The sequence below is a fragment of the Dipodomys merriami genome, unplaced genomic scaffold (assembly GCF_024711535.1).
Source record: "Dipodomys merriami isolate MVZ:Mamm:240054 unplaced genomic scaffold, mDipMer1.0.p SCAF_15, whole genome shotgun sequence".
Lineage (NCBI taxonomy): Eukaryota > Metazoa > Chordata > Mammalia > Rodentia > Heteromyidae > Dipodomys > Dipodomys merriami.
In genome coordinates, this window is record NW_027202826.1 from 4,741,044 (window position 1) to 4,766,459 (window position 25,416).

At 50.6% G+C, this 25,416-nt stretch overlaps 1 protein-coding gene across 1 annotated transcript; it reads left to right on the top strand.

Annotated features, from left to right (window-relative positions):
* Positions 1-3,675: 3,675 nt before the first annotated feature.
* Positions 3,676-20,354, top strand: Mgst2 (microsomal glutathione S-transferase 2). Its single transcript, XM_070021998.1, has 5 exons — positions 3,676-3,816; positions 6,984-7,083; positions 15,738-15,808; positions 19,163-19,244; positions 20,158-20,354. The coding sequence occupies exons 1-5, from the start codon at positions 3,759-3,761 to the stop codon at positions 20,243-20,245; spliced, it is 399 nt and encodes a 132-aa protein (XP_069878099.1). The 5' UTR covers positions 3,676-3,758; the 3' UTR covers positions 20,246-20,354.
* The last annotated feature ends 5,062 nt before the right edge of the window (positions 20,355-25,416 follow it).

The following is a 25,416-nucleotide window of genomic DNA, read 5'->3' on the forward strand; positions in this document are numbered from 1 at the left end:
TAGGCCCCAGACCTAACTTCCAGGAGATCCCTGACAGGTGTAGCGCTTGCCCCATAGGCTAGAGATGAAGGGCTGAGGAAGGTCACGGCAATGCAGCCGCAGGAAGAAAGCACTTCAGGTGTGGTACGGACAGGAGCTTTAGGTTAAATAGAGAGCTGGGGATAGAGACTGTGAGAGCCCTGGGCTGAGCGCCTGGCCCGCCATTTTGGAAGGGTTTTGGAGAAACCGCTCTCGCTGTCATCAGTGAGGCCAACAAGCTGAGTCAGAATAAACAAGGTATTTGTTCACGGTTGGGTGGTCTGTCCTGAGAGTAGTTCTGCGGTTTCTTCCTGTCCTTCCTTCTGGGCCTTCCTGGAGCGGGTTCAAGGCAACTGTAAAGTAAATGGTTGAGAGCAAGAACGCAGTCAGAGACAATGGGGTCTGGGAGGCATGCTTGCTCCGGGTTTCCAGTTAATGCATGGCATGAAGTAAGGAGCCAGCGCTTTCCGGCTAGAGCAGGGGGACCGGTGGGCGATGGGCTAAGACACTGGCTTCCCATCGCTCCTGCTTTTCCTTCCGCCAATATGGAACCTTCACGTTGATCTGTCCTGGGCCTCTGGGTCTTCTCTCGTTCTCCTCAGCTTTCCTCTACCCAGGCGCCTGGCATTAATCTCCAGCATGTCTCCCACGCGGTCTCCCCAAGCCCCTCCCAGCTTCACCTCCTGTTGCTGTGGACATTTCCACAGTCCTTTCCCCTTTCCTGGACAGCACAGATACTCGTTTGGGCTCTGAGTGGCTCGTCCATTGCCCCCACCCCACCCCAGGTCTTCTCTGGCCTTGGAGACCCTCCGAGGATCTCTGTGCAGCGAGATCACCCGTGAGCGGATGTGCATGCTGTGTGGGCTCCGGTTGTGATGCCATGCGTGCAATCACGGATCCTGGAGGAGGCCTGGAAGTCAGTGTCCCATCACCTCAGACGGTGGCTGGTGGCTGGTGGGCTCCCTGAGAAGTGCCAGGGACCGCTCGATGCCTTCTGTGGGCAGCTGGGGAGGGAACCCTGGCCATGTGTGGCCAAGGACGGCTCTCTTCCCTGGCGCTGGTGTCCTGTCTCTTGCTACCCAGCCCCCGCAAGCCATGCACCAGCTGCGGACATGGTCTGCAGAGACAAGGGGTTCATGACCACCACTCTGCTTTAAAGCATTCAACCCTCATACAGTTCAGTTTAGAAACACTAGTGATTCCATAAAGAAGAGTCAAACCAGCAACCATGCCTCTCGCCATTGGTCCCCAGGGGGCCCTGTGCTTTGTGGGTTAAGCATCTGGGCTGTATTTTTGGTGTGTGCAGAGGCGTGTGTGTGTGTGTGTGTGTGTGTGTGTGTTTGTGTGTGCGCGCGTGTGCACCAGGAGCGGGGGGGGGGGGAGGGGGGGAAGAGGACTGCTCCTTCGCCTTACCAGCCTCTGGGTTCTGCTTCACCTCATCCCCTTTGAATCCTGCGTAAACTTAAGATGACTCTGGTTGAGACCTGCTATCACTGTCCAAAGCTATTTTGAAGCCATTCAAACACCAGTTCCATTCTTCTGGGAACCCTGTGCAGCCCCAGAAACCACAGCGGCTGTTTGGAGGCCCAGCTGCAATGGGAGTGGCTTCGGGCACACGCCAGGGGGCACGCACTGGGAGGAGGGGTCTCTGCGCCTGCCCAGGACTGAAGCGTGCAGGCTGGGGCTGTGAGGACGGACAGGGTGCACGGCACACCTCTCCTTGGAGGTCCACTTGGAGGCGGGGGGGTGGGACTTGGTAGGTGGTGATGTGGATCCTGGGTGCTGGGTTTGAGTCTAGCGTACTTGTGTGGAATGGGTAGAACCATAGCCGGGCACCAGTGGCTCACGCCTGTAATCCCAGCTACTCAGGAGGCTGAGATCTGAGGATCATGGTTCAAAGCCAGCCCGGGTAGGAAAGTCTATGAGACTCATCTTCAATTAATCACCAGAAAACTGGAAGTGGTGCTACAGCTCAAGTGGTAGAATGCTCGCCTTGAGCTGAAGAGCTGAGGGACAGTGCCCAGGCTCAGAGTTCAAGTCCCACAACTGACAAAATAAAACCAACAACCCAACAACCACCACCACCACCACCAACAACAAAAACTGGGCAGAACCAATAATGGAGCACGCAGGAAGCACTACTGGCCTGAACATCTTCGATCCACCCTCTTACTGAACTTTAGCCTTCACTGCGTCAAGAATAGGAAAGACAGAGAACCAGGAGGGGCCTGGGCGACGGAGGTGCCCCGGCTCCCAGCACCTTGCGCTCCGGCTACCCGTGGACCCAGTGCGTTCTCCCCTGTTTCCATGTGGAGACTTTGCTCTCCGCCTGAGGGGATGAGCAGGGGCATCTGGGAAATAAATGGGCTTCAATGAGATTATGAGGCTGGGGTCCCCAAGATGGGACCAGAGATCCCACAAGGACTGGACAGGGAGAGGCCCTCTCCCGGCGGCCACCTGGCCAGCCCAGTCACCTGGATCCTCCCAGCTCGAACCACAAGGCCTGTCTGAGGCTTCCGTCCTGACTCCAGTGTCTTTGGGTTTTGGTTTTTTTTTTTTGGTTGGTTGTGGGCCTGAACTCTGGGCCTGGGCGCTGTCCCTCAGCTCTTCAGCTCAAGGCTAGCGCTCTACCACTTGAGCCACAGTGCCACTTCCGGCTTTTTTCTTTTTGCTTATGTGGTGCTGAGGAATCGAACCCAGGGCCTCATGCATGCAAGGCAAGCACTCTACCACTGAGCCACCTTCCCAGCCCCCCAGTGTCTTTGTTACAGTGGTTCTAACTGTTGCAGGCACCCCTCACGTGGAGCTGGGGTAAGGTAGGTCCGCCCCACCCCAGCGCTGTGGATTGACGAGCTGCATCTTATGAGTGATGGATGGGCTCGTGGAGCAGGCCGTGCCTTGTGCGTGGGAGGGGGCGTTCCTGCTGACATGTGTGCAGTGTTTGCTCACACCAGCCAGGCCTGGCCCTGTGTGTGGCTGTGTGGCTATGGGCACTGGGCTTCCTACTTCAAGCATTGCCCTCCTCAGATCATGTGCTCCTAGATGATGATGATGATGATGATGATGATGATGATGATGATGATGATGATGATGATGATATTTCTTTTTGCTGGTCCTGGAGCTTGAACTCAAGGGCTGGGCACTTGAGCTTCTTTTTGTTCAAGGCTAGCACTCTACCGCTTCCGTCTTTTTCTGTGTATGTTGTACTGAGGAATTGAACCCAGGGTTTCATGCAGGCTAGGCAAGCACTCTACCCCTAAGCCACCTTCCCAGCCCCCTAGTTTATTTTTTCAAACAAATGTCTGCTCACAATCTCAGGGGAAGAGTTGAGATGAGGTGATGTGGTACAACCAGGGGGCACACAGAGTCTGCCAGTTCTGAGTTCAAATCCTGTCTCTGCCATACACGGAGTGAACGAAGTCAGAGCAGGCTCAAATGAGCACAGATGAATCTCAGTGACTTCAGGACAGCTCCCTTCCCACAGGAGCTGGGTGTGGAAGGTGACTCAGCAGGGAGATCCATGGGTGTGGCAGTCCCATGGTGAGATAACCCAGGTGCCACACGGGGATCGCTGCTTTCCTGCTTTCTGTCCAGGGCAAAGGTTCCTTAGTGCTCCAGGCCGCCCCCTTCCCCCAGCTTTATAAGGAAGTTCAGCTTCGCCCAGGGCCAAGGCACCTCTGATCCGCTTCTGATCTGCCTCTGGCTTCGTGCACACAGTTCCAGAGCCAGACTGTCCCGAGATGGCAGAAAGTACAGTTCTGCTGGCTGCTGTGTCCTTCCTCTCTGCCTGTCAGCAAAGTAAGAGCCATGGACTCTGTGTGTGTGTGTGTGTGTGTGTGTGTGTGTGTGTGTGTGAGACAGAGGAGGGAAGGAGGGAGAAGGGGAGGGGGAGCGATGGAGAGAGGGAGGGAGGGAGGGAGCTGGGTCCAGTGTTGGTTACTCACTCTTGCCCTTGGCTCTAGATGCCAGGCCCACTCTGTGTCCCTGTCTCAGGTTGCTTAAGACCACCTGCTGGCCTCTGTCCCTTGGAACATTCCAGATCCAGGAACATTCCAGATCCTACAGGGATAGTGGGCGCCCTCAGCAGCAGGTACCCCACAGTCTGTGGTCACGGCTCATGTGCCCGCCCAGGGGTCACCAAGGTTCCGGGGTCAGTGTGTTCCTGCTTCCACACCCAGCGCAGACCTCTGGGAACCTGATCTTATAATTCATGTATGCTTTAAAAAGAATGAATTACCCGTGACAGGTACGCTGATAAAGTTAAGTCTCTCTCGGGACATAAGCCTCAGATGAACAGCTCCTAAATATGGCGAGCACCTTCCCCGTGGGCCGCTGGGCAGGGGAGGTGCCAGGCATGTCCTGTGTCTGCGAGGAAGGGGGTCGCGGAGCCCTGGTGAACCCACAACCCACTCCTCACCAAGAGCCAGGACCAAGGTGCGCATGCTCGGGGAAGCCAGGCACCACTGGGGACAAAGCCTTCCTCTCCACGTGGCCAGCCTGTGCCGTGACAGTGACAACTCTGCCAAACTTCAGGACACATTTTGTGGTTTGCTTCCCGTGGTCCTGAGGGAGGAGAGAGAGCAGGTGCTTAATACCAGCCTACAATGTAGCCCGGGTCCAAAGTAATCAGACCTGTCCTGTGGGTGCCGTGCGCCCGCCCCACCCGTGTGCCCCAGCCCCACCCGTGCGCCCACCCCACTGTGCGCCCCGCCCATGCGCCCCACCCGTGCGCCCACCCCACTGTGCGCCCCCGTCCGTGCGCCCCACCCGTGCCCGCGCCCCACCCGTGCCCCCGCCCCACCTGTGCGCCCGCCCCGCCCGTGCGCCCCACCCGTGCCCCCACCCCACCCGTGCCCCCGCCCCACCCGTGCCCCCGCCCCACCCGTGTGCCCGCCCCGCCCGTGTGCCCGCCCCGCCCGTGCGCCCCACCTGTGCCCCCGCCCCACCTGCTCACCCTCATCTCCAGTTGCAGAGGCGCTGTCTTCTTCACAGATGGCCTCTGTGTGGCGCTGGCCGGGGCAAGGACAGTGCCAACTGGACGGAAGGGCAGGGGCTGGATGGGGAGGGGGGAGGAGGCGGGCAGAACCACGGCTGCGGTGGATGCGCACATTCAGCGAGGCGGCGGACAGGGGGAGATTGTTTAGCCGCCACTCAGAACTAGAATCTGCCTCTTTTGTGACAGGGCGGTGTTGCTGGAGCGGGGACGCTCTGTACCCTGTGAGAATCAGCTCGGGGGGAAGACAGAGGACAGACAGGGGTCTCTGTTGTGTGTGTACCCAGCTGCTGGCTGAGGTACAATTGTCCTTCCACGTGCCCGTGGAGAAGGATGAACAGGGTCCTGAGTGGGAAGTGCCCTCCCTCCTCCCCGCCCCTCACATTTGCGGGGTGCGATGCCACCCACCCAGGCGGCAGGGGGTGCAGTTAACTGCCTGGTGACTGTTTCGTCCAGGGTTACTTTGAAGCCCTTGGCTTTGGCTCCATGCTGATAGCTCCGTCAGGAAGGAGCGCACATCTTCTGTGCTTCTTTTTGCCCTGTAGTGGGGACTAGAAGGTGGTCACACGCTCTCCCAAGGTTTGAAGCAAGTTGGGAACAATGGTGACGCAGTGCCCAGCATGACTGCTCTGAGCCCCAGTCCTTAGCCTGCAGACTGCCGCTGTCCCAATGTGGAGATGTGGACTCCGCTCGGGGTTGGGAATGAACAGAGCCCACTCTGGGACTTCCCTCCATGCTTTCAGGCTCCAGTTTGAAAGAGAAGTGCTCCAATCCCCAGTGCTCACACACGTTCAGTGGTCAGCTTCGGCACTGACACCCTGCAGGACAGCTGATTTGTAGCAGAAAGGGACCAGGGGTCCGGGGACAGCCTCCCTCGAGAACCTTACCCAACCTCATGAGGTCGGAGGCTTGTGGGAGGGCGGATAGTGCCTGGCTTCAGACGGGATCACATCATCCCTCACTCCCAACGGAAGGTCAGGCTGAGCTGAGGATTTAGCGTGGAATTTCAAAGCCTTGTTGTCGCTCTGCTTCCTGGCTACCATGCGGTGAGCAACCTCTACCACACGCTTCTGATGTTGTCCTGTCTGCCATCTGCAGGCTCAGAGCAATGGATCCAGACAACTCTGGTCTGAAACTCTGAAACAGTGAATGAAAACCAGTCTTTCCTCCTTGCAAAGTTATTTATCCCATGCATTTGTCCCAGCAATGAAAAGCTAACATATAATTTTTCTTGGGTAAATACCTATGAGTGTAAGGTTTGGTCATTTGGTTGATATACAACTCACTAAAATATACCTTCCAGATTCTTTGCTTTCCTTCCTTCCTTCCTTCCTTCCTTCCTTCCTTCCTTCCTTCCTTCCTTCCTTCCTTCCTTCCTCCTTCCTTCCTCCCTTCCTCCCTTCCTCCATTTCTCCCTCCCTCCCTCCCTTCCTTCTTTCCTTCCTTCCTTCTTTTTGTGACTTTGGTGGTACTGAGGTTTGTACTCAGGTATTTGTACTTGAGATACAGCCCTAACTTTTGTTTTATTTTTTTTGGATTGGACCTTGCATTTCTTCCCAAGACCACCTTTAAACCACCATCTTCTTACTGTGTATCCTATTTATAGCTGGGACTCCAAGTACAGACCCCCGCGCCTGGCTTATTGGTTGAAATAGGGTCTCATGGACTCTGCCCCAGGACTTGTCTCAGCTGCCGTCCTCCTGACCTTTGCCTCCTGTGTGACTTAGATTATAGGCATATGGCACCACTCCTGGCCAGGTTGTTTTGCAGTATTAGTACCACTTTGCATTTCCACTAGCAGTATTTGAGGGCTCCAGAGGCTCAAGTATCTCCACCTGTCTTTTTTTGATAGATATGACCTGCGTTTCTAACTTGAGACAGTCCAGTGGGTACAAAGAAGAATTTCATGATAGTTTAACATTACAGTTCATTGGCAGCCAATGGTTTTTTAACACAGCCCCTTTTCCTGCAGGCTATTTTGCTTTGCAGGTTGGGAAGACGAGGCTGAAATGTAAGATCGCACCCCCAGCAGTCACTGGCTCACTGGAGTTCGAGAGAATATTTCGTGCACAGTAAGTAACGTCTCTCATAGGTGCCTGCCACAGCCAGACACGTTCAGATTGGGGGCAGAGTGATGGAGGAGGCCTGCAGTTCATTCACAGAACAGTCACAAGGAAGTGTACTGCTCAGCCAAGCCTATCTCACCACCAAGGAAGGCTGAAGGGTCCTGTGTGTGAAGCTACCCATAATGGCACTCAACATGGCAGCTCAGCAAAACACTCAACATGGCGGCTTGATCAAAGCCTCTTGTAGGCCCAAGAGAGTGAGGATACTTTAAGTCACATGAACTGGTCTACCATTTTGACCTTTCTTGCTCTCTCTTTCCTTCAAAACAAGGACGGTTCTGTATACCCTCTGCCCATTTCTCCAGTGATCATTTCCTAATGTCAGAAGTGTCCTGGTGTAGGAACCAGAAAGTCTTGCGGGTCGTGTGGATGTGCTGTGTTCTTCTTTTTTTTTTTTTTTTTTTTAGGGTTCTTAGGTCCTATTGGTCCTTGGGCAGTTTTTTTTTTTTTATTGTGAAAATACTGTACAGAGGGGTTACAATTACATGGGCAAGATAATGAGTACATTTCTTATCAAGCATTGTAGCCTCCTCCTTTGTTTCCCCTTCCCATCCCTTCCCATCTCCGCCCCCCCCCCCGCCCTCCCACCCAATCCTCCCCGCCACCCCACCTTGGGCAGTTTTGTTTTTAATCAGTGGACTCTGATTTTAACTCCTTAAAGGGCATTCTTTTATGTGCTGTGTTCTTATTCTGTGTTCTTGCATCTCTTGCTTCCGTCAGAACATTCCACCACAGACTCCAGGAATTCCCCTGCCGGAAGAAGCAAGGGCTCCTTCCCTACTCATTTCCTGACATACGAAAACCAAAACAAAGCAGCCCAAAGCTCCACATGTCACCATGTGTGCACTACGCGTGTTTTGTTGACGTTTTTTATTTCCCTTTTATGTCCGTGAGTTCAGCTCATGCTTTCCCTTTCTGTGTGGCCTCATTTTTTATATCAAGATTTTGTTAATTTTAAATGAGTGGGAGGACGCCTCCTGTTCTATTTTTTCAGATACTTTTAATTAGGTGAAAGGAGAGTGTTCCTCCAAATTAGTATAAAACTTGGCTTGAAACTGTTGGGCTTGGATGGTTTTCTTGGGGGAAAAAACATCCCAGCTCTGACATTTGCTTTCTTTAATGGTGATTGGACCGTGGGGGCATTTTGCTGCATTGAATTCAGCGCGGGTAAGTCACGACCCACGCGTTGATCATAGTAGCCTCTTGCTTATTCACTTGCTTCCAGGAGGGTTTCTCAACCTCTTCCTTATGTGTGGCAGGGTAAAGTGAATAGCACTAGTAGTAGACCACAAGAAAATTTAAGGGGAGTGTGTACTCAGTTTTAAATGATACTGAATCAGAGGATGATTAGGCATTCACACTTCAGTCATTTTTGAGTCCTTATGATTTTCCAAGTTCTTTCTTTAGCCTTTTCTTTCATTTTAAAAAGTCCATTAAATAAGCATTTCTATATCCGGTGGCTTGTCCTGTCTCAGTGAAGACATCAGACTGAGCCACAAGGGCCGAGACGGGCCCTGCTGAGGATGAGAGCACAGGAGGAGAGCACTGATGGAAAGTGTGGGATCTGACCCTTTGACCCCGGGGTAGAGGAAAGGTCAGAGCACAGCATGGTGAGTGGGAATCCACCTGGTGGGTCAGCAGGAAGCTAGGTGACCGGGGACCAGGGAGCCCTGGGAGGCAAGAGTGCCAGCTCTAGTCAGAGAGCTAAGTGAATGGCTGGATCACTGGTCAGCAAGGTCAAGGAATGGCTGGATCACTGGTCAGCAAGGTCAAGGAATGGCTGGATCACTGGTCAGAAAGCTCAAGGAATGGCTGGGTCACTAGGGCCATGCTATGAGCAGAACTTTTCATCACACCATGCCTGTGGAATTACTTGGTACGTGATACAGCACACAGAGCTGTCTTCTTGAATTGACAATGAGGTTTTTGCCTAAGCCCGTCTGGACCCCAGTCCTGCAATCTCTTCTTCCTGTGGAGCTGGGATGACAGGAGTGTACCACCCCCCCCAGTGTTATTGCCTTGGGTGGCCTGGAACCCAGACCCTCCCACTATCTGCCCCTGCAGCAACGGGATGCTCTGTGTATGCCATGGTGCCTGGCAAGAAAACTGTCTGCACCTTCTTCTGGAAGGAGCTGTGGGGGTGGGGATGTTCTCATAGCATGGATTTCTACTTATCCATTGTTTGGGAAATGATTTTCATTTGTGGTGGTGATACCTATCTATCTGTCTGTCTATCATCTATCTATCTATCTGTCTGTCTGTCTGTGTGTCTGTCTGTGTGTCTGTCTATCTATTTATCTTTTTCTGAATTTGAGTTAAAAGCTAATTGATTTAGAGAGTAGTGAGGAGAATGTGGAGAGGCTAAGATTTCGACAGCGATAGGTTAATGCCTGACGCTGGGAGACACCGAACTATTTATAAAAATCACTGCAGGAGGAGATTTCAGATCTCCCTGCTTTGTCTTTCATGATCTGAGGGCCTGGCTTGGGAGTGCTCGGCTTCCCGCAGGCAAAACCCCTGGGTTATTTCTTGGTGCTATTTTCGTTCTCAGTGTGCACAAATTTGATTTTCTCTCCAGCGACTGCTTTCTCCCCTCTCTTCTATATCTGGACTCCTCTTGTCCTAGAAATAAAGCTGGACACTAGTCCCAAATATTTCTCTTAGGTGGCTATTTATAAAATAAATACACAAGCCCAATTCCCTTATTAGAAGTGTTTTGGTTGATTAATCACAGTGGAGCTGACAATGGCTAAAAAATAATGTTCTCACCCCAATATTGCAGGGTTCGGGGCTATCACGTGTCCTGCTGGGCACAGCAGTCCTAGCCCTGGTTTCTCTGTGGAGATTGAGTGGGTGGCTCTACTCTCTTCCCTAAACTTCTTGGATATTTTATGACACTGGCCTAATTTTTGCTTTCAGCTCCAAGGTTTAGTCCAAATCTGGACAAAAAAAGAGTATTCTCACTGCTAGTGAGGCTAGGTAGACTTTTATGTTGGGGCAGAACTCCTGAAATAACTTAGTCTTTCTAAGAAGCCTGTTGGGAAACTCATTTGTTTTTTCATAGCTAGCGCCCTTGAACTCTCCCCACCCCTGGAGAACGAATGCAATTCCCTTCTGGATTTCTGGGAGCAATGTACTCAGTCCCTGGGCTGTCCTGAGGTCTACTGATCTTAATTTCCACAGCGATGAGAGCTGCCTTCCTCCATGCTCTTCTCCAGCAGCTTTTGACCTCAACATGGTTTCAAAGCCTAAGTGATGAGTTCTTCTGCCCCGTGCAGAACTTACAACCCCCAACAGTGCAGAACTTACAACTCCCAACAGTCGCCAGGAGATGCCCTGGGCCAGAGGGCGGGGTGTGCTTTGTGTTCAAGGTCCTGCTCTGCTCAGCACAGATGGCTACTAGGACTCCAGGCCTCCTTCTCTGTTTCCTCCTCCCTCCTGTGGGAGGGAGAGGCTAAGAGATCACTTCCGAATCCAGAACCTTTTTATTTCTCTCACAATTTTGAGAATAAAATCTATAATTTACCAGGGACCATTGCTGTAGATGATTGCTAAACTTAGAATATTCTATCCTGTATACTCAAGCACCTTGATTCTCTTAGATTAAAGGCTTTTTATAAAATCTCAAAAGGAGGTCCAAGTAACAGATTGATGTTGTGATTTAAATACTTGACTTCTGATTTCACCTTCACTCAAAGAGAAGATTAGTTACTGAGCCGTCTTTGTCATGCATCTGGGCCACTCTGAAGAGCTTTCACCGTCTCCATTTTGAGGCTTGGTAGCACTAATTCTTCAGCTTTTGTTCCTCAGCCAATTTTAGATGTTTTGGCTGTGCCCCTTCAGGGCTGTGGGTGTAGCCCGAGGGCCGCAGAAGGCCGTCAGAATCCTTTGGTCTGGTCACCAGGGCAACCACAGGTGAGACTGGAAATTCAGTAAACCCAGGAGTGACATAAACATCACATACAATGGCTCCTGTCAGAAGAAAAGATTTCCCACGCCAATTAGGCTAAAAGAAATGCATACTGTTTATAAACACGGAGCCCAGACGTGAATATGAGGTGCCCTGCCCGGCAAGGCACAAACACGCTGTCACCTAGTTCTGATCCCCCCCCCCCTCCCAACTGCTCAGTATGAATGTTCCTTCCTGTCCCAAACCGGCCTTCAGGCACAACTAACGCCTCCACCAGGAGTGCAGGTCCTCCGGGAATCCTGGCCGCATCTTCCTGTACAGCAATTCGTCTCTTTTTCCATTTCATTAGGGCAGGGCCTCGTGCTTGCTGGGCAAGCGTGCTACCATTTCTGCCTCACAGACGAAGTCTCCTGCGTTTCCCCTGCTGGCCATGGACTGGGCCCCCTCGCGCCTCTTCTTCTTGGCTAGTTGAGACCTCAGGCTTACGTCACCACGCAGGTCCTCTGCTTCGCTCACTTCTCATATTTGTCTCACATTTGAATCCTGAACTTTTAGAAATTAAAACCAGTGGCTCTCATACACAACTGAAGACTACAGAGAAAAGGGAAATCCAGAAAGAGAATGATTTTTTAAATGTTCTGAAATTTTGGGTACATAGGAGTTGTGGCCTATTAGAGAATGAGAGAGAGAGAGAGAGAGAGAGAGAGAGAGAGAGAGAGAGAGAGAGAGAGAGAGAGAGGAGAGAGGGGAGAAACATCTATGTATCTGTCTGTCTTGGCCATCCACTGCAAAGTCTAAGTCTTCTTTTCCATGGCACTATGTACAGGGATTCCCAAGATGGCAGAATGAGTTCAGCGTCTTTCATAAACACCCTGTGGCATCTGTCACCCAGTTGGGTGCTCCTCCAATCCTCAGGGGATGAGAGGTGGCTGGATTTGGAGGGACCCCACGCTGGAGCCCCTCTAGCCGCAGCACGATTCCAGGGTACAGGTCAGAGCCAGGCTCCCCCGGGGCCAGCAGCAACGGTGCTCCTGTGACCCACACACTACGCATTTTATTTCTAGAGGTGGGGCTCTCGCTGAGTACCTTAGCATGGCCTTGAACGCTCAGTTTTCCTCCGGCTTCCGCTTCCCAAGTGCGGGGGTTGAAGGTCATTCGCTGGGCTGGGTTCTGGAGGAGCAATTTAGATAGTCCATCATTTATAAAAAGCTTAACTCCCATAACCCCTGCAGTCATTTCTGAGTGCATGAACCGACCTGTTGTTCTGATCTTCAGGGTGTCAGGACCTGAGACTTCCCAGGGTCCACAGTCCACAGAGTCCCTGGCTCATCTGTGGATAGCACACCAGTAGAGCTGCGTCGGAATGAAGTCAGCAAGACAAGAGAGAAAAAAGGAGAGGACAGAAAGCTGAGAGGAACTTACTTAGAAAACCTAGAAATCACCTAGAAAACCTGTTATTATTTTGAAAGATAGCAATGAACATGGCATTAGGAATGTTCTAGAGTCAGTCAGCATTTCCCTGTGGAGAATGTTCGTTCAGATTTTCTGGATGAGGTTGTTGCAAGCAAGGTTGCGTTGTTGTGTGGAATCTCAGAAATGGTGACTGCTGAACGTTTCCCTCACACCAGACGGAAGCCCAGGTAGCACACTAGGGAGCGAGGAAATGCTGTTCCTCTCCTCTCCTCTCCTCTCCTCTCCTCTCCTCCCTTCTCTTCTCCTCTCTCCCCACCTCTCTCCTTCTCTTCCTTCCTTCCTTCCTTCCTTCCTTTTCTTTCAACTGGAGTTTCTATTTCTTTTTGGTGTTGGTCCAGTGGCTTGAACTCAGGGCCTGAGTACTGTTCCCGAGCTCTTGCGCTCCAGGCTGGCGCTCTACCACTTGAGCCACAGTGCCACATCTGGCTTTTTGGTAGTTAATTGAAGATGAGAGTCTTATGGACTTTCTTGCCCAGGCTGGTTTTGAACCACGATCCTCAGCTTTCAGACTCCTGAGTAGTTAGACTTACAGGCCTGAGCCACCAACACCTCACTTGTATTTCATTTTTGTTTTGTGTGTTCTATATGTGTAATATTCTTTTCCAAGGGAAGGTCTCAGGTTCTCACAGGATCAACACAGTGGATGCTCCCATCTTGCTCATGTCTGCTGTCTGTCTGTGGGTGTCCACAGACGTGGAGGCCCAGTTTCCCCCATCTTCTGGTTCTGTTTCCTCAGAGTCCTCAGTCTCAGTTGTGAAAGAGGAAGCTGGTACAGCAGTGACTGAACCCTTTGGCCTAGAAGACTGGTTTGCCCTTCCCTGCTTTCTAGTAGCTGGGAGTAGCTTTACCCACACCCAGGAGGCAGGGAGCAGGGCAGAGACCCGGGCCGAGCTGAGCCCTACAATCTACCCATCATTTTGTCAGAATGAAGTACTCAGAAAAATTTCAGGTTTAGAAACTGCCTGGCCACTACTTGATTCTTCTTTCCCCTCCCTAAATGATAGGACTTGGTAGGCTGAGTTAAGGTCCTGGAGGTACTTACTGAGGTATAGGCTTGCTCCCAGCCCTGGGGCCCCTCTTGGGAATCTTCAAGGGCCGTATTTCTTGGCCCCCAGAACCTAGGCTCTGCCTACGATGGACAATCAGGGGTCTCAGTGTCTTTAACCCCTCAGCCTCATGATCCTTACCTGTCTGACCCTTACGGTGACTCATTCATTTTCCCCAGGCTCCTCTGTTTGTAGCATCAAAGCTCTCCACCTAAAGTCCAGAAAAGAGAAATCCTTAGTCCCAGAAAAACCGGAACCACTGACCTGAAAGTCCCACATTCTAGAATCTTCCACCATCCAGGCCAGATCTGGATAGTTGCTCCCCCTGCTTGTCCTTCTAAAGGCCTTTTTAATGATGTGGCCCTCAGTAGAAATGGTGGCCTAGGTGGCAACGTGTGGCTAAAGAAGCAGCAGCTCTGTGCCATTCTCCAGGGCTCGTCCATGTCAAAAGAGCGCAGGACTGCTGAGGAAGGAGTGCGAGGCTGCGGCCAGGGAGCCGTTAGACACAGACACGTCCCCTCTGCGTGGACGGGCAGGGCTGGACGGCTGCCATCCCTCCCAGGGGCTGCGTGGAGCTGGGAACCCCTGGAACCCCTGGTGCCCAGGTGACGAAGGCTGTCCCCATCCACGTTACCTGTTAGGGTTTCCAGGGTCTTATACGGTCATGAACAGCATTGTGTTTGCTGGTGAGGTGAAAGCTGCACTGTGCCTGAGAACTCTGCACCAGCCACTGCAGCCCTCGAGCCCTGGGTCTGGTTAATGAAGGCTTTTCTAACGCAGTGTTAGGAGATGGTGGAAGGAGAGAACTCTGCACCAGCCACTGCAGCCCTCGAGCCCTGGGTCTGGTTAATGAAGGCTTTTCTAACGCAGTGTTAGGAGATGGTGGAAGGACTATGGGGGCGGTTAGTCCCATGTAGTTGAGACATTGGCCAATAAAATTGAGATGACCCAGCCACAATTTCCTGCCAGATCATGGAGGAGGGAAGAATTATGCTTTCTACTTCTGCTTTCTTTTTCCCATGGGGGGGGGGGACTAAAAACCCCACTCATGGCGACCCATATCAAAAGTCCCTGGTCTTCATCAATTGGGATGGAATATTTCTGAGCCAATGCTTTATTACACAGTGACCTTGGGCTGACCTTCACCCAGGCTTGTTCAAGGCAAGATGTGAGATCTATAATCCTTAGACTTGACTCATCCACTAGCTTCTGCACAGGCCCTCATTACTTATTACATTGTTAAAGATCTTTCCGGTTATAACATTGTCAGCAAAGAGCTCAACCAGCTTAAGCAAGATCACTTGGGGACATAGCTCAGGAAGGAAGATGAATACAATTCATCTTTTATTTTTCTCCCTTGTTACTCGGTGCAGATGAATGAATTATAGTTTCCAGAGAGCCCTTCCCTTTTGCTTAAAATAGTATCAAGTTTCCCCTCAAGTTCTCTATGGATAGAGGCGGCCTGGCAGATGGGCACCGTCCTCTTCGGCTCTCTGTAGCACCAGGCAGCGTGGAGACTCGGGGTTTTTTTTCTCTATCAAATGGGAATTAAATGTCTTCCTGGGTGTAATGGAATGTTTGAGAAGAAATTTGTCTAATTTGGGTTGAGCAATCTTTTGATAAGATACAGAATGATTTTTAGGTCTTTTAGGAAAGAATTATAGTGGTAGCTGAGATGAAGGTGAATGATTTGTGCTCCTTCTCTGAGACTTAAGCCACATTTGAGTTCTATCTTTCAAGTTAGGAACCTTTGTTTTCTTCTTTTTTCCTTCTTTCCCCCTCTTTCCCTCCTCCCTCCTTCCTTTCATCTCCCCCTTCTCTCCCCCTCCCCCCATTTTGCTGGTACTAGGGCTTGAACTTTGGGCTTCTACCTCTTGCTCATAGCTAACATTCTACCGCTTGAGCTACATCTCCATTTTTGTTTTGTTTTTTTTACTGGTTAATTGGACATAGAATCTTGTGTATTTGTCTGCCTGGGCTGGTTTTAAACCTAGATCCTCAGATCTCAGCCTCCTGAGTAGCTAGGGTTACAGGTGTAAGCCATTACTCCTGGTGAAAGACTCAAGGATTGATTACATCCTTGTATAACTTGTTAGGAAGGACTGATGAAAAATCAATGTAGCAGGGCAGTTTCTCCTATGTTTACCTGTGTCTTAATTTTTCTTCGTCAGACAGAACTGTGGAGAGCTCTATCCTGCATTCATCATAACACTGTGGGTGGCTGGATGGTATTTCCACCAAGGTAAGCATGACCTGCCAGTCAGGCAGCCACTTAACAAAGCCAGTGAGGACAGAGGGCCGCTGCACGGCTACTGCTCCAGGAAATTGCAATGCATTGTACGTCTGTGTTGAGAGACACTAATTCCAGCTTCATTAGATTTAATTTGATGATGACAAAACAAAAACTTCAAGTCAGGGAGTGTGGTACCCATCTGTGGACACAGCATTCAGAAAGCCAAGGTGGACGGCCACCTGTTTGAGGCCAGCTGGGGCTAGATGAAGAGCCCGTGCCAGCTTAGCTCTGCAGTAGTCCCTGTCTCAGACACAGGCAACAAAGGCCGCGTGTGCGTGGGTACATGTCTTGCACGTGGAAAGCTCTGGGTTTGAGCCACAAAAACAAAGCACTTGGAGCAGTTTATATGCCAGATGCCCAAGGATGAAAAAGACGAGAGTTCTGTTTTTCACATCAAATAATCTAACTGGAGGAACAGAACATGCCTTCGTAGGTTTAGCTTATGTTCACTGAGCACTTCTGGTGTGTGTCCAGGATTGCTTGTAAGGGTTTTTTTTAAAGGTGGGGGCCTTGGGTGGGGGTGTTTGTGTACAGGTCCTGAGGCTTGACTCAGGGTCTGGGTGCTGACCTGAGCTTTTTGCTCAAGGCTAGCAATCTACCACTTGAGCCATAGCTCCCCTCTGGATTGTTTTTGGGTGCTTAATTGGAGATGAGTCTCAGAGACTTTCCTGCCCAGGCTAGCTTCAAACCATGATCCTCAGGTCTCAGCCTCCTGAATAGCTAGGATTACAGGTGTGAGCCACTGGTACCCGGCTTGTTTTTAAGTTTGAAGCCTTATGTGTAAGATGCATATAATATTTAAAGCCTTCACAATATGAAGTAGAATGAATAGTATTTTCCTATTGTACAGAAGAGGAAACTGAGGCACAGGCAGGGAAAGTAGTTTGCCCAGCTTGACTTTTACCAACGTAGGAAAAAGTTTCCTTTCAGGCTCAGCTCAGGATCTGCAGCTTGGGGTCCCCTTGCCTATGAGTGCTGTTTAGTGTGCAGCCATCCTGGAAACAGCCTTTGGCTTTTGGCCTAGTCTGAGTGAGCCATGAGTCTCATTCAGACTCTGCCCAGCCATCGAACAGAGAGTCCAGCTTGCATGGCTTTCCCTCGCTGGAGATATAGAATCTCTTTTTGGTGTCTAGTAGTTTCATGACCACATTTTATGGCCTCACGCAATTTAGTCTTAAGATTTAAACAATCCCAAATCTGGCTGCTTTGAAGGCAAATCCCATCAATTTCTTATAATTTTTTACTGTCAACCAAGGAATTTCAGATGAAATGACCTTTAGAGAAAGACGTTTAAACTTTCTCCAACTCATACTTTTGTCCCTTAATAGCACGAATGAAAGGGGCTGTTTCTTTTCATACGAAACCATATTAAAACTAATAAGCCGAGTGCCTTTTGATAATGGGATTCCATTTGACCCTTGGATTTCCCCGGAATGGCGGATGCGGCCGCCCGCCTGGCAGGAAAGGAGCTCTTGTGGTAATTTCTCATTCTTTCTCTTCCAAAGTCGGCTGCTGGCTAGTCTCCCCTGGCCCCCTGGCCGTCCACATTGGCAGCACAGGAGCATTCGGGTGACGAGGGAGTCACTCAGAACTCCCCGGGCCCCGGGCCCTTCCGCCCCCTCAGACACGGGCAGCTCTCCTTGGCCGGGACCTCTTGTTCTCATTCATCTGCCCCCTGTCCTAGGCAAACACTGTGACCTGAGGGGCCCTGGGCCTTTCTAGAGGTGAACTTGTCCAGTGCCCCCTCCCCCCATCTTTCCCAATTCAGTTCCTTCTTGTGATTCTGGAACATTATTCTCATTTTAAAAAGTTTTGTTGTCTGCCTTGGCTCATAGAGAACTTTAAAGGCTGGGGGCTGATAGCCCAATTTCCTTAGAACGACAGGATAGAAAGTGGACTTAAAAAGAATCATGGTGACCAGGCAATGGAACGAACTTTTAATTTTATTGTGAATATCTCAGCCGCCCAGGTAAGACTCGAGATGGTCACAAGAGGGCTCCAGTGGTTTGTATCTGTAAGGTGTTGAGAGAAAGAGGAGCATTTACAGAGGGAAGACTAGCTATTTTCCTTGGTCAGGATGCCAGAACATTCTATTGTTGTGTACATTCCCTCCTTATCAGATAAAACCTGCACATAGTAAAATGCACAGATATGAAATGTTCAGTTTTGACAAATATGGACGCTCGTGTGACTCAAATCCTTTTCAACATACAGCGTGTAGCTACTTCTTAGGAAGTGTCTACCTGCCCTCTCTCTCATTCCTGCTTTGAGTCTCTTCTACCTTTCTAGTTTTTCTGCATTTGGATTTATTCATGGGACTTGTGTGTACATAGCCTGCGTCCGCTCCTGCCCTCAGCAGTGTGATCCTGAGGTCTGCCATGCTTTGCGAATACATTTCTTCTTATTGCTGCATAGTGTTCCAAAGAAGGACACTAACAAAGCATCACTCACCAATTCCCTTCTTGACCAATTTCTTGGCTGTTGCCAATTTTTGGTTATGATGTGTAAATAATTCTGAGCAGTTCTGAAAAAAAGTTTATCCAATTCAGGACCAGGTCTTTTTTTTTTTTTTTTTTTTCATGGGCATATGCTTGCATTTCCCTTGGATAAATGCCGGGTCAAATGGTATATTTACTTTTATAAGAAACTATTAGAACTTTTCTTGAAGTGTTGTGCTATTTGTGCTTTCCTATCTGTGTGCTGGAGTTTTCCAGCGGCCCCCTACCTCGCTGTTTTTTTTTTTTTTGGTCCAGTCGTAGGGCCTGAACTCTGGGCCTGGGCGCTGTCCCTCAGCTCTTCAGCTCAAGGCTAGCGCTCTACCACTTGAACCACAGCGCCACTTCCGGTTTTTTTCTTTTTGCTTATGTGGTGCTGAGGAATCGAACCCAGGGCCTCATGCATGCAAGGCAAGCGCTCTACCACTGAGCCACCTTCCCAGCCCCTACCTTGCTGTTTTGTATTGTTGGGCTTTAAAATTTTTAGCTGCTCTGCTGGGGCCTCGAGGTGCTGATTCCCTGCAGTTCCATGTGACGCTTGGCGGATACTGAATCATGTTGGAATAGTTGTTTTTCACATGATGATTGGGCCCATTTGTTGATCTGCCCTTGGGAATTGTCTCCTCAAGTGTCTTACAATTTAATTTGATGCTCCCCCCCTCCCCCCCGTTATTTTACTGTAAAAATTCTCTAGATACTTTGGAATCAAGCATTTTGTCAGATATAGATTTCACAAGTACGTTCTCAGTCTCTGTGTCTTGGACCACTATGATATCCTGTGCCATTCTTTCCTTTTATCCTTCCACAGTTTATGCGGCCTGTCTGGGTCTTGCCTACATTTATGCTCGTCACAAGTACTTCTGGGGCTATGCGGCCGCTGCTGAGAAAAGGTAAGAAGGGCTCATTAACGGTGGGCATTTGCAAGATGTAACAGGATTAGTTCTTGTTCCCAGCAGGTGTTAGGAGCACAGAGGCATAGTACCAAAACTGATGAGTTCTACCCGAGGCCCAGTCCTGATGGGCCACACAGCTGGGCACAGGAAGGAGGCAGGCTACAACCCTGCGATGCGGGTGTACTCTTCCATCTTTCCAAACAATAATTTTCTCAGGAAAATAATTCTGCCTAGCCTTGAAGTGCTTGAGATATCCTTGACCGCGAGGGCTTGGCATCGCTTTTATTTATATGATAAGCCAAAAACGTTAAAGGACAAAAGCGTGGAAGTTCTGAGCATCTGAGTGCACTGGGACATGACAGATTACTAGATACTCTCGTGCAGTGAGACCGGAAGAGGATATTCTCAGGAGAGAATCACAAAGGTGCAATGCCTAAGTGCCATTTCATATTTATATAAAATAATACACATACTGAAACGAACTCCTCAGCTATGGAAATAAAAGATGTTTATTTCTTGGTTAGTTTTTAGTTTTTGATGATTCTGTCTTCTTTACCGTATACGTGGTGTAGTCATGTGTATATCTTTGGGAGAGTGGAGGGTACAGAAGTCGAAGGAAAAGGGTGAAAAAGTACAGCGGTGCAGCTCCCTGGACACTGATGATCGGGAACTAAACAACTCGAGGGTGGAGACGGGAGGAGGGACTGGCAGAGGGAGGGAACAGAAGATGCAGTGCAAAGGAAATGGACTTGTGACCTGTCTCATGTAAATGTGACCCCTTTACACATCACCTCTCTAATAACAAGGAAGTAAATAAACAAGACCAAAAGCATTGGGCCTCCTGGGCCCGGGTGCAGCCTCCTCCTCCCGGTCCAGCCAGTGACGGCTCTCCTTTGTGTCCACCCTGCAGGGTCACTGGGTTCCAGCTGAGCATGGGGAGTTTGGCCTTGCTCTCGGTCCTGGGCGCCCTGGGAATCGCCAGGAACTTTTTGGGTTAGTACCCAGCCTCCGAAACAGAGCTGGCACTTCCGGCTCCTCCTTCTAGTCCTGCCTCCCTTCTGCAGGTAACATGCTGCCGTTTGTTAAATAAATGTTAAGAAAAAAAAATGCCTTCCTGTCGTTTTTCCTTGGTGCTACTCTCTGCAGACACTTTGAGAACACACTTTCAGCTGAGGAGCTGAGCGTGCCCCGGTGGGTCATCCCGGCCACCAGGGGGCGTGGTTTTAAATGTGCACATCAAGGTTTTGGCTGGCCTGGCCCAGGCACTGGGCTTTCTGGGCATCACTGACATAGCCTCCTACCTCTGAGTCAGTTTCTCTCCTGGTGGAAAGTTCCAGATGGATGCTGCTAAGGCAGCCAGGCCTCATGGTTTCAGGGAAACAACAGACCACCGCGCGGTGGGCAGCCAGTGAGAGCAGCCGAGGAAGAGACTCATCAGCTAGACACACAAATCAGAGACGGCCGTGAAAGTGGTTTTCTTCTTTTTTGACATGACTGGAATTGAACGCAGGGGCTCACACTCACTCCCTAGGTAGGTGTTCTAGGACTTCATCCACGCCACCAGGTCTTTTGGCTTCTGTTGTTTGAATAGGGTCTGACCTTTCACTCAGGCCTGCTTGGACTGAGACCCCCTGTTGATGTCTCACGCGTAGCTGGGGTGACCGACACGTGCCGCCATGCCTCACTTTCTATGGGCTGAGATGGAGTCCTGGGAACTTTTTGCCAGGGCTGGCCTGGAACTGTGATTCGTCTCCTCTTAGCCTCCCAAGTAGCTAGTATTACAGACGTGAACCACCACACCTGGCTTGAAAGTCTATTTTATGATGAATATAGGAAAAAGGAAAAAATATGTTAGTTTAAGGAACCAACCCGGGGCTAGAGCTAAGCAAATGTTTGTGCACCGGGGCAGAGGAAGCGAGGTCCTGCTGACAGGTCTCTACTGTGGGCTGGGCTCCTTTCCCGTGCATGTCCCTGTGGGGTCGGGAAGAGAGCCGGGCTCACTGTCTGACATAATGCATTGGATGTGCCTCTACTCTCCATCTGTGAAATGGGAACAATCCTGCCTCCTCTGAATGTGGTATGGGCATTTTCCAGAAGCGGTTTAATAGACAAAAGGCAGTTACAAAGGCTGTAAGTAATAGAAAGAGCAAGACCAGCACCTGATTCTAGTGATTCTAGAGTACTGAGAGAAGATCTAACTGCCTTCTCACCCCAAACCTGGTCTGTCGAGAGAATGTACGGGCATGGACAGCCGCGTGGAGGGGGCTGCACGGATGGGCGTGGACACAGCTTTCTCTACTCATTGCTGGTTTGCCTTTGGACAAGGCACCTCAAAGTAGAGTCGAGCGCTCAGATCACCTTCTTCTGTCCTGTCCCCTGCTAGCCGGGCCACTCCAGCAATCTGTAGCTCTCTGCCTTGCTTTTTTCTGAGGCAAAATAGGGTTAACACTCTAAAATGTGATGATTCTACAGTCTTTCCACTTAGTATTCTTATCCATTGTGATGGGGGTTGGAATCATGACATTTTGTTTTAAGCACGGGAGACAATGAAGCAAGGAGAGCGTGCACATTTCGGTCCCATGGCGTAATTACTGCATAATCGTGTCATTTGGAAGCAGGAGCAAAGCCCTTTCCAAATCTCGTACTTTAGGACTTTTCAAGAATTTCTATTCTGCTCTTTAAATCAATCCCGGGCTATGTAATCCATATCTGTATAAATGCACCCATGTGCATACACTGTTGCTTTAATAATGTGTGGAAATAGGCAATGGGAATGCCACCTATCAAACTTGGTATCTCTGAGTACTGTCACAGAGTCTGTTTCCTTTGTTTTAAAGTGCTGTTGGTACCAGGCAACTTTTTGATATCGTTGTACTTATTAAAGTTAGCTACTGGGTCCTGAGGACAGCTAGCCTCTTCTGCAGTCAGATTTTATTTTTTTCTGGCCAAAAAGATGAATTTTGTGTTGTTGTTGGGACAGGGTTTCACTTGTGAAGCCCTGGCTTGGCCTCAGACTTGTGATTGTCCTGACTTAGCCTACATGAAGTTGGGGTACATTCGGCTCATTCATTTCTTTTTCTCTTTTTGGTGATGCTGGGGTCTGAATTCAGAGCTTTATACTTGCTATGCAGGTCCTTTACTGTTTGAGCTATACCCATAGCCCTTTTTTTTTTCCTCTAGTTAATTTTGGGATAGGCTATTTCCTTTTTCTCCTGAGTCAGTCAGGAAGTATGCGTGTGGGGTGACAGGCACACACCACCACTCCCAACCTTTTCCGTGGAGATGAGGTCTTGAGAACGTCTATGGTCTGGGCTGACTGGACAACCCAATCCTTCTGAACTCGGTCTCCACACAGCTGGGTAATGGGCACGGATCAGCGCATCTGGCTATTGGTTAAAATGAAGATCTCCTGAACTTTTTGCTCAGGTGACCTTGATCTTCTAGATCTCCATTCATCTGGGGTGGTAGCAACCTATGTCTAGCCCCCAGTCAGTGCGTTTTGAATCTGTTTGTCTGTACACAAACATTTCTGGTACATTCGTGGATTGGTCATGAAATGCATTTTTTTTTAGTTTTAGAAATCATATTGATTACCTGGAAAAGTCAATATCATAAAAAGAAAGGGACGTGGAGCTTTGCTCTGTTCGTGAAGTCTTAAGCATGGAAACCACAGGGCTGTGTGAGGTCCTTGGAAAGTCCTGGTAGGAAGAGAACTAGCTATGGATGGCACTTGTGGTATAGTTGGAGCAAGGCGGACCCCCAGGCGGATTAGAAGACACCAGGGAATCTGAGTCAATGGTGTTACGGTGGCCAGAGGTGAGCCTTCTCCTTTGAAGCTGAGCTGGAGACACCAGGGGGGTGGAATGGTCAGAGACCCGTGGTTTGCTTTGAGATATTTGAAAAAGCAATGTCTGTGGAACGTTCGTGGCAAAGCCTGAGGATGATTCCATCTAGTGATGCCGAGGGGGCCTCCTTTCCCCTTCCCTGCGCGTTTGAAAATGTTCATAGCAACGGTTTACAAAAATCCGCCCGGGAAGCTGAAAACTAAAATCAGGTTCTCGGTTGGAAGTCTGGAAGTTTCTCAGCTTGGAAGGTTCTTGAGCCGCTCACAATGGGGGATGAGATGACCCTGACAAAGTCAAGGCCGTGCATGAGTTTGTGGAGTGGGTCGGGAATGCTGGAGCCCTGCCCTGTGGGAACAGTGGGTCTGGGATGCTGGAGCCCTGCCCTGTGGCAGCAGTGGGTCGGGGATGCTGGAGCCCTGCCCTGTGGGAACAGTGGGTCTGGGATGCTGGAGCCCTGCCCTGTGGGAACAGTGGGTCGGGGATGCTGGAGCCCTGCCCTGTGGGAACAGTGGGTCTGGGATGCTGGAGCCCCTGTGGCAGTGGTGGGTCCGGGATGCTGGAGCCCTGCCATGCAGGAGTGGTGGGAATTTCCTCCACCTTTAATGTAAAACAAGACAAGTACCTGTCATTGCTGACCGGCTAGGGGACGGCAGTGTAGGAATCTCATGTCTTTAAAGGTAATAGCAGAAAGAGTGAAGAACGGCCAGGAAAAGGGGAGGGGGACCAGCCAGCGAGGAAAGGAACAAGGCACTGCGCACACCGTTTCCCGCCTCTCGTTCCAGCCTTGGAGAGAAGTCATGTGGCTCAAAAGGTCATTACTAAGCAAGAATCGCTGCTCTTCCGTCCTCACTTTTCTCCAGACACAGTCCTCCTTGAGAGGAAGGGTTAGAGGCACAAACCTCTCAGCCGATGTGCGTCTGTGCTCCTCCAGCCATTCGAGTCCTCGTGGTGGCAGAGATGTCCACGGTCTTCCCAAAGAAATGTTCTTTCTTGTGCCCCCCCCCCCCCCCCCGGGGTGCACTAGGAACCTGCTGTCCATAGGATTAGAAACAAATCATCATGAAGGAAAAGGGCTGGCTGTGTATGGGAGCCCGGCATGCCGGGCTGGACAGCGACCATGCTCATCCGTGGACTGGGTCAATGTCAGCCACGCTCGTGTGCAAACACTGCAGTCAGGGCCGCAATGTGGTGTCTGTCATCGCGGGTGACGACTTGTGTGTCCTCCTCACGCCGTCCTCAGGCCACCGCTGCGGCTTGCGTTCATTCCAGCCAGACGTTGGGGCGGGCGCTGCTTGGAGCAGCGCTGTCTTTACGCTAGCAAGCTAGCCAGTGCTGTGGGGAAGAAACAAAACAAGAAAGCAGGAGAGGAGCTGGAAGAGGAAGAGAAATGCATGGTGAAAGAGAAAGTCCCCTGCCGGGTGGGAGGGCGCAGCGGAGTGCCCGCTGCAGAAGACGTGTGCAGGGGCCGAGGCCACGCCTGGAGCCGGGACAGGACGGACGCCCCCACTCAGCACCCAGATTCCTCAGTCACCGTGAGCAGCAGGGAAAGCAAGGCAAGCAGGCGACGCAGAGCCGACTCTGAAGATGGGGGAGAGGAGAGCAAACCAAACAAGGATTGGACAAGCCACGCGGCTTTGCTTGGGGCTTGGGCTGGCACGGGTGACTGGGGCCACAGACTCTCATCGTGGTCCAGATCGAATAGACAAACTTCGACGAGGCTCTACCAGGCCTCACCAAGCCAGTTGACCTCCGGTAACGCCGTGGCCCAAGCCTTCTGTGAGAGGCTGGCGTGGCCGGCCCACCTCTCCCAGGAGGATGACAGACAGACATGAGCCAACTCTCCCGAGCACCCGTGCTTGCCCCTGCTAGCCGTGGGTCTCAAATGAGGAGGGAAGGAATTCAGGCCCTGACCCCGTCAAGGTGGCTGGAGAGGATGTCTTTGGGATGGCCCGCATAGTGTGTGTGTCCTGCTGCAACCAACGGCTGGAAAGACATTCTGGGCTGAGCCATGTGGGGAACGTGTGGCGTTCACCTGAAAACACAAAGCAAAATCTTACGAATCAATCAATACCCGAAATGCCGTGTCTCGAATCATTGGAGATCTGTTTGCTCTTGACATCTTCTAGACATTCCTCCAGAGCTGTGTTCTAGGTAGATGCTAAGTTTCTGGGAAAAGACTATTTCAATATCAACTTCGGCACCACCGTTAGCTTTTGTCTGAAGACAGCTAACAATTTATTTAAGAAAAAAAAAAAACAACAAATGTGTGTGTGGAGGAGTATTCATGTGTCCCCCAGTGCCAAACACAGGTTCGTATGAGTTTA

Coding starts and splice junctions, on each gene's coding strand:
- Mgst2 (XM_070021998.1), top strand. CDS start 3,759: ATGGCAGAAAGTACAGTTCTGCTGGCTGCTGTGTCCTTCCTCTCTGCC. Junction 7,084..15,737: donor GAGAGAATATTTCGTGCACA/GTAAGTAACGTC, acceptor TTTCTTCGTCAG/ACAGAACTGTGGAGAGCTCT. Junction 15,809..19,162: donor TGGATGGTATTTCCACCAAG/GTAAGCATGACC, acceptor ATCCTTCCACAG/TTTATGCGGCCTGTCTGGGT.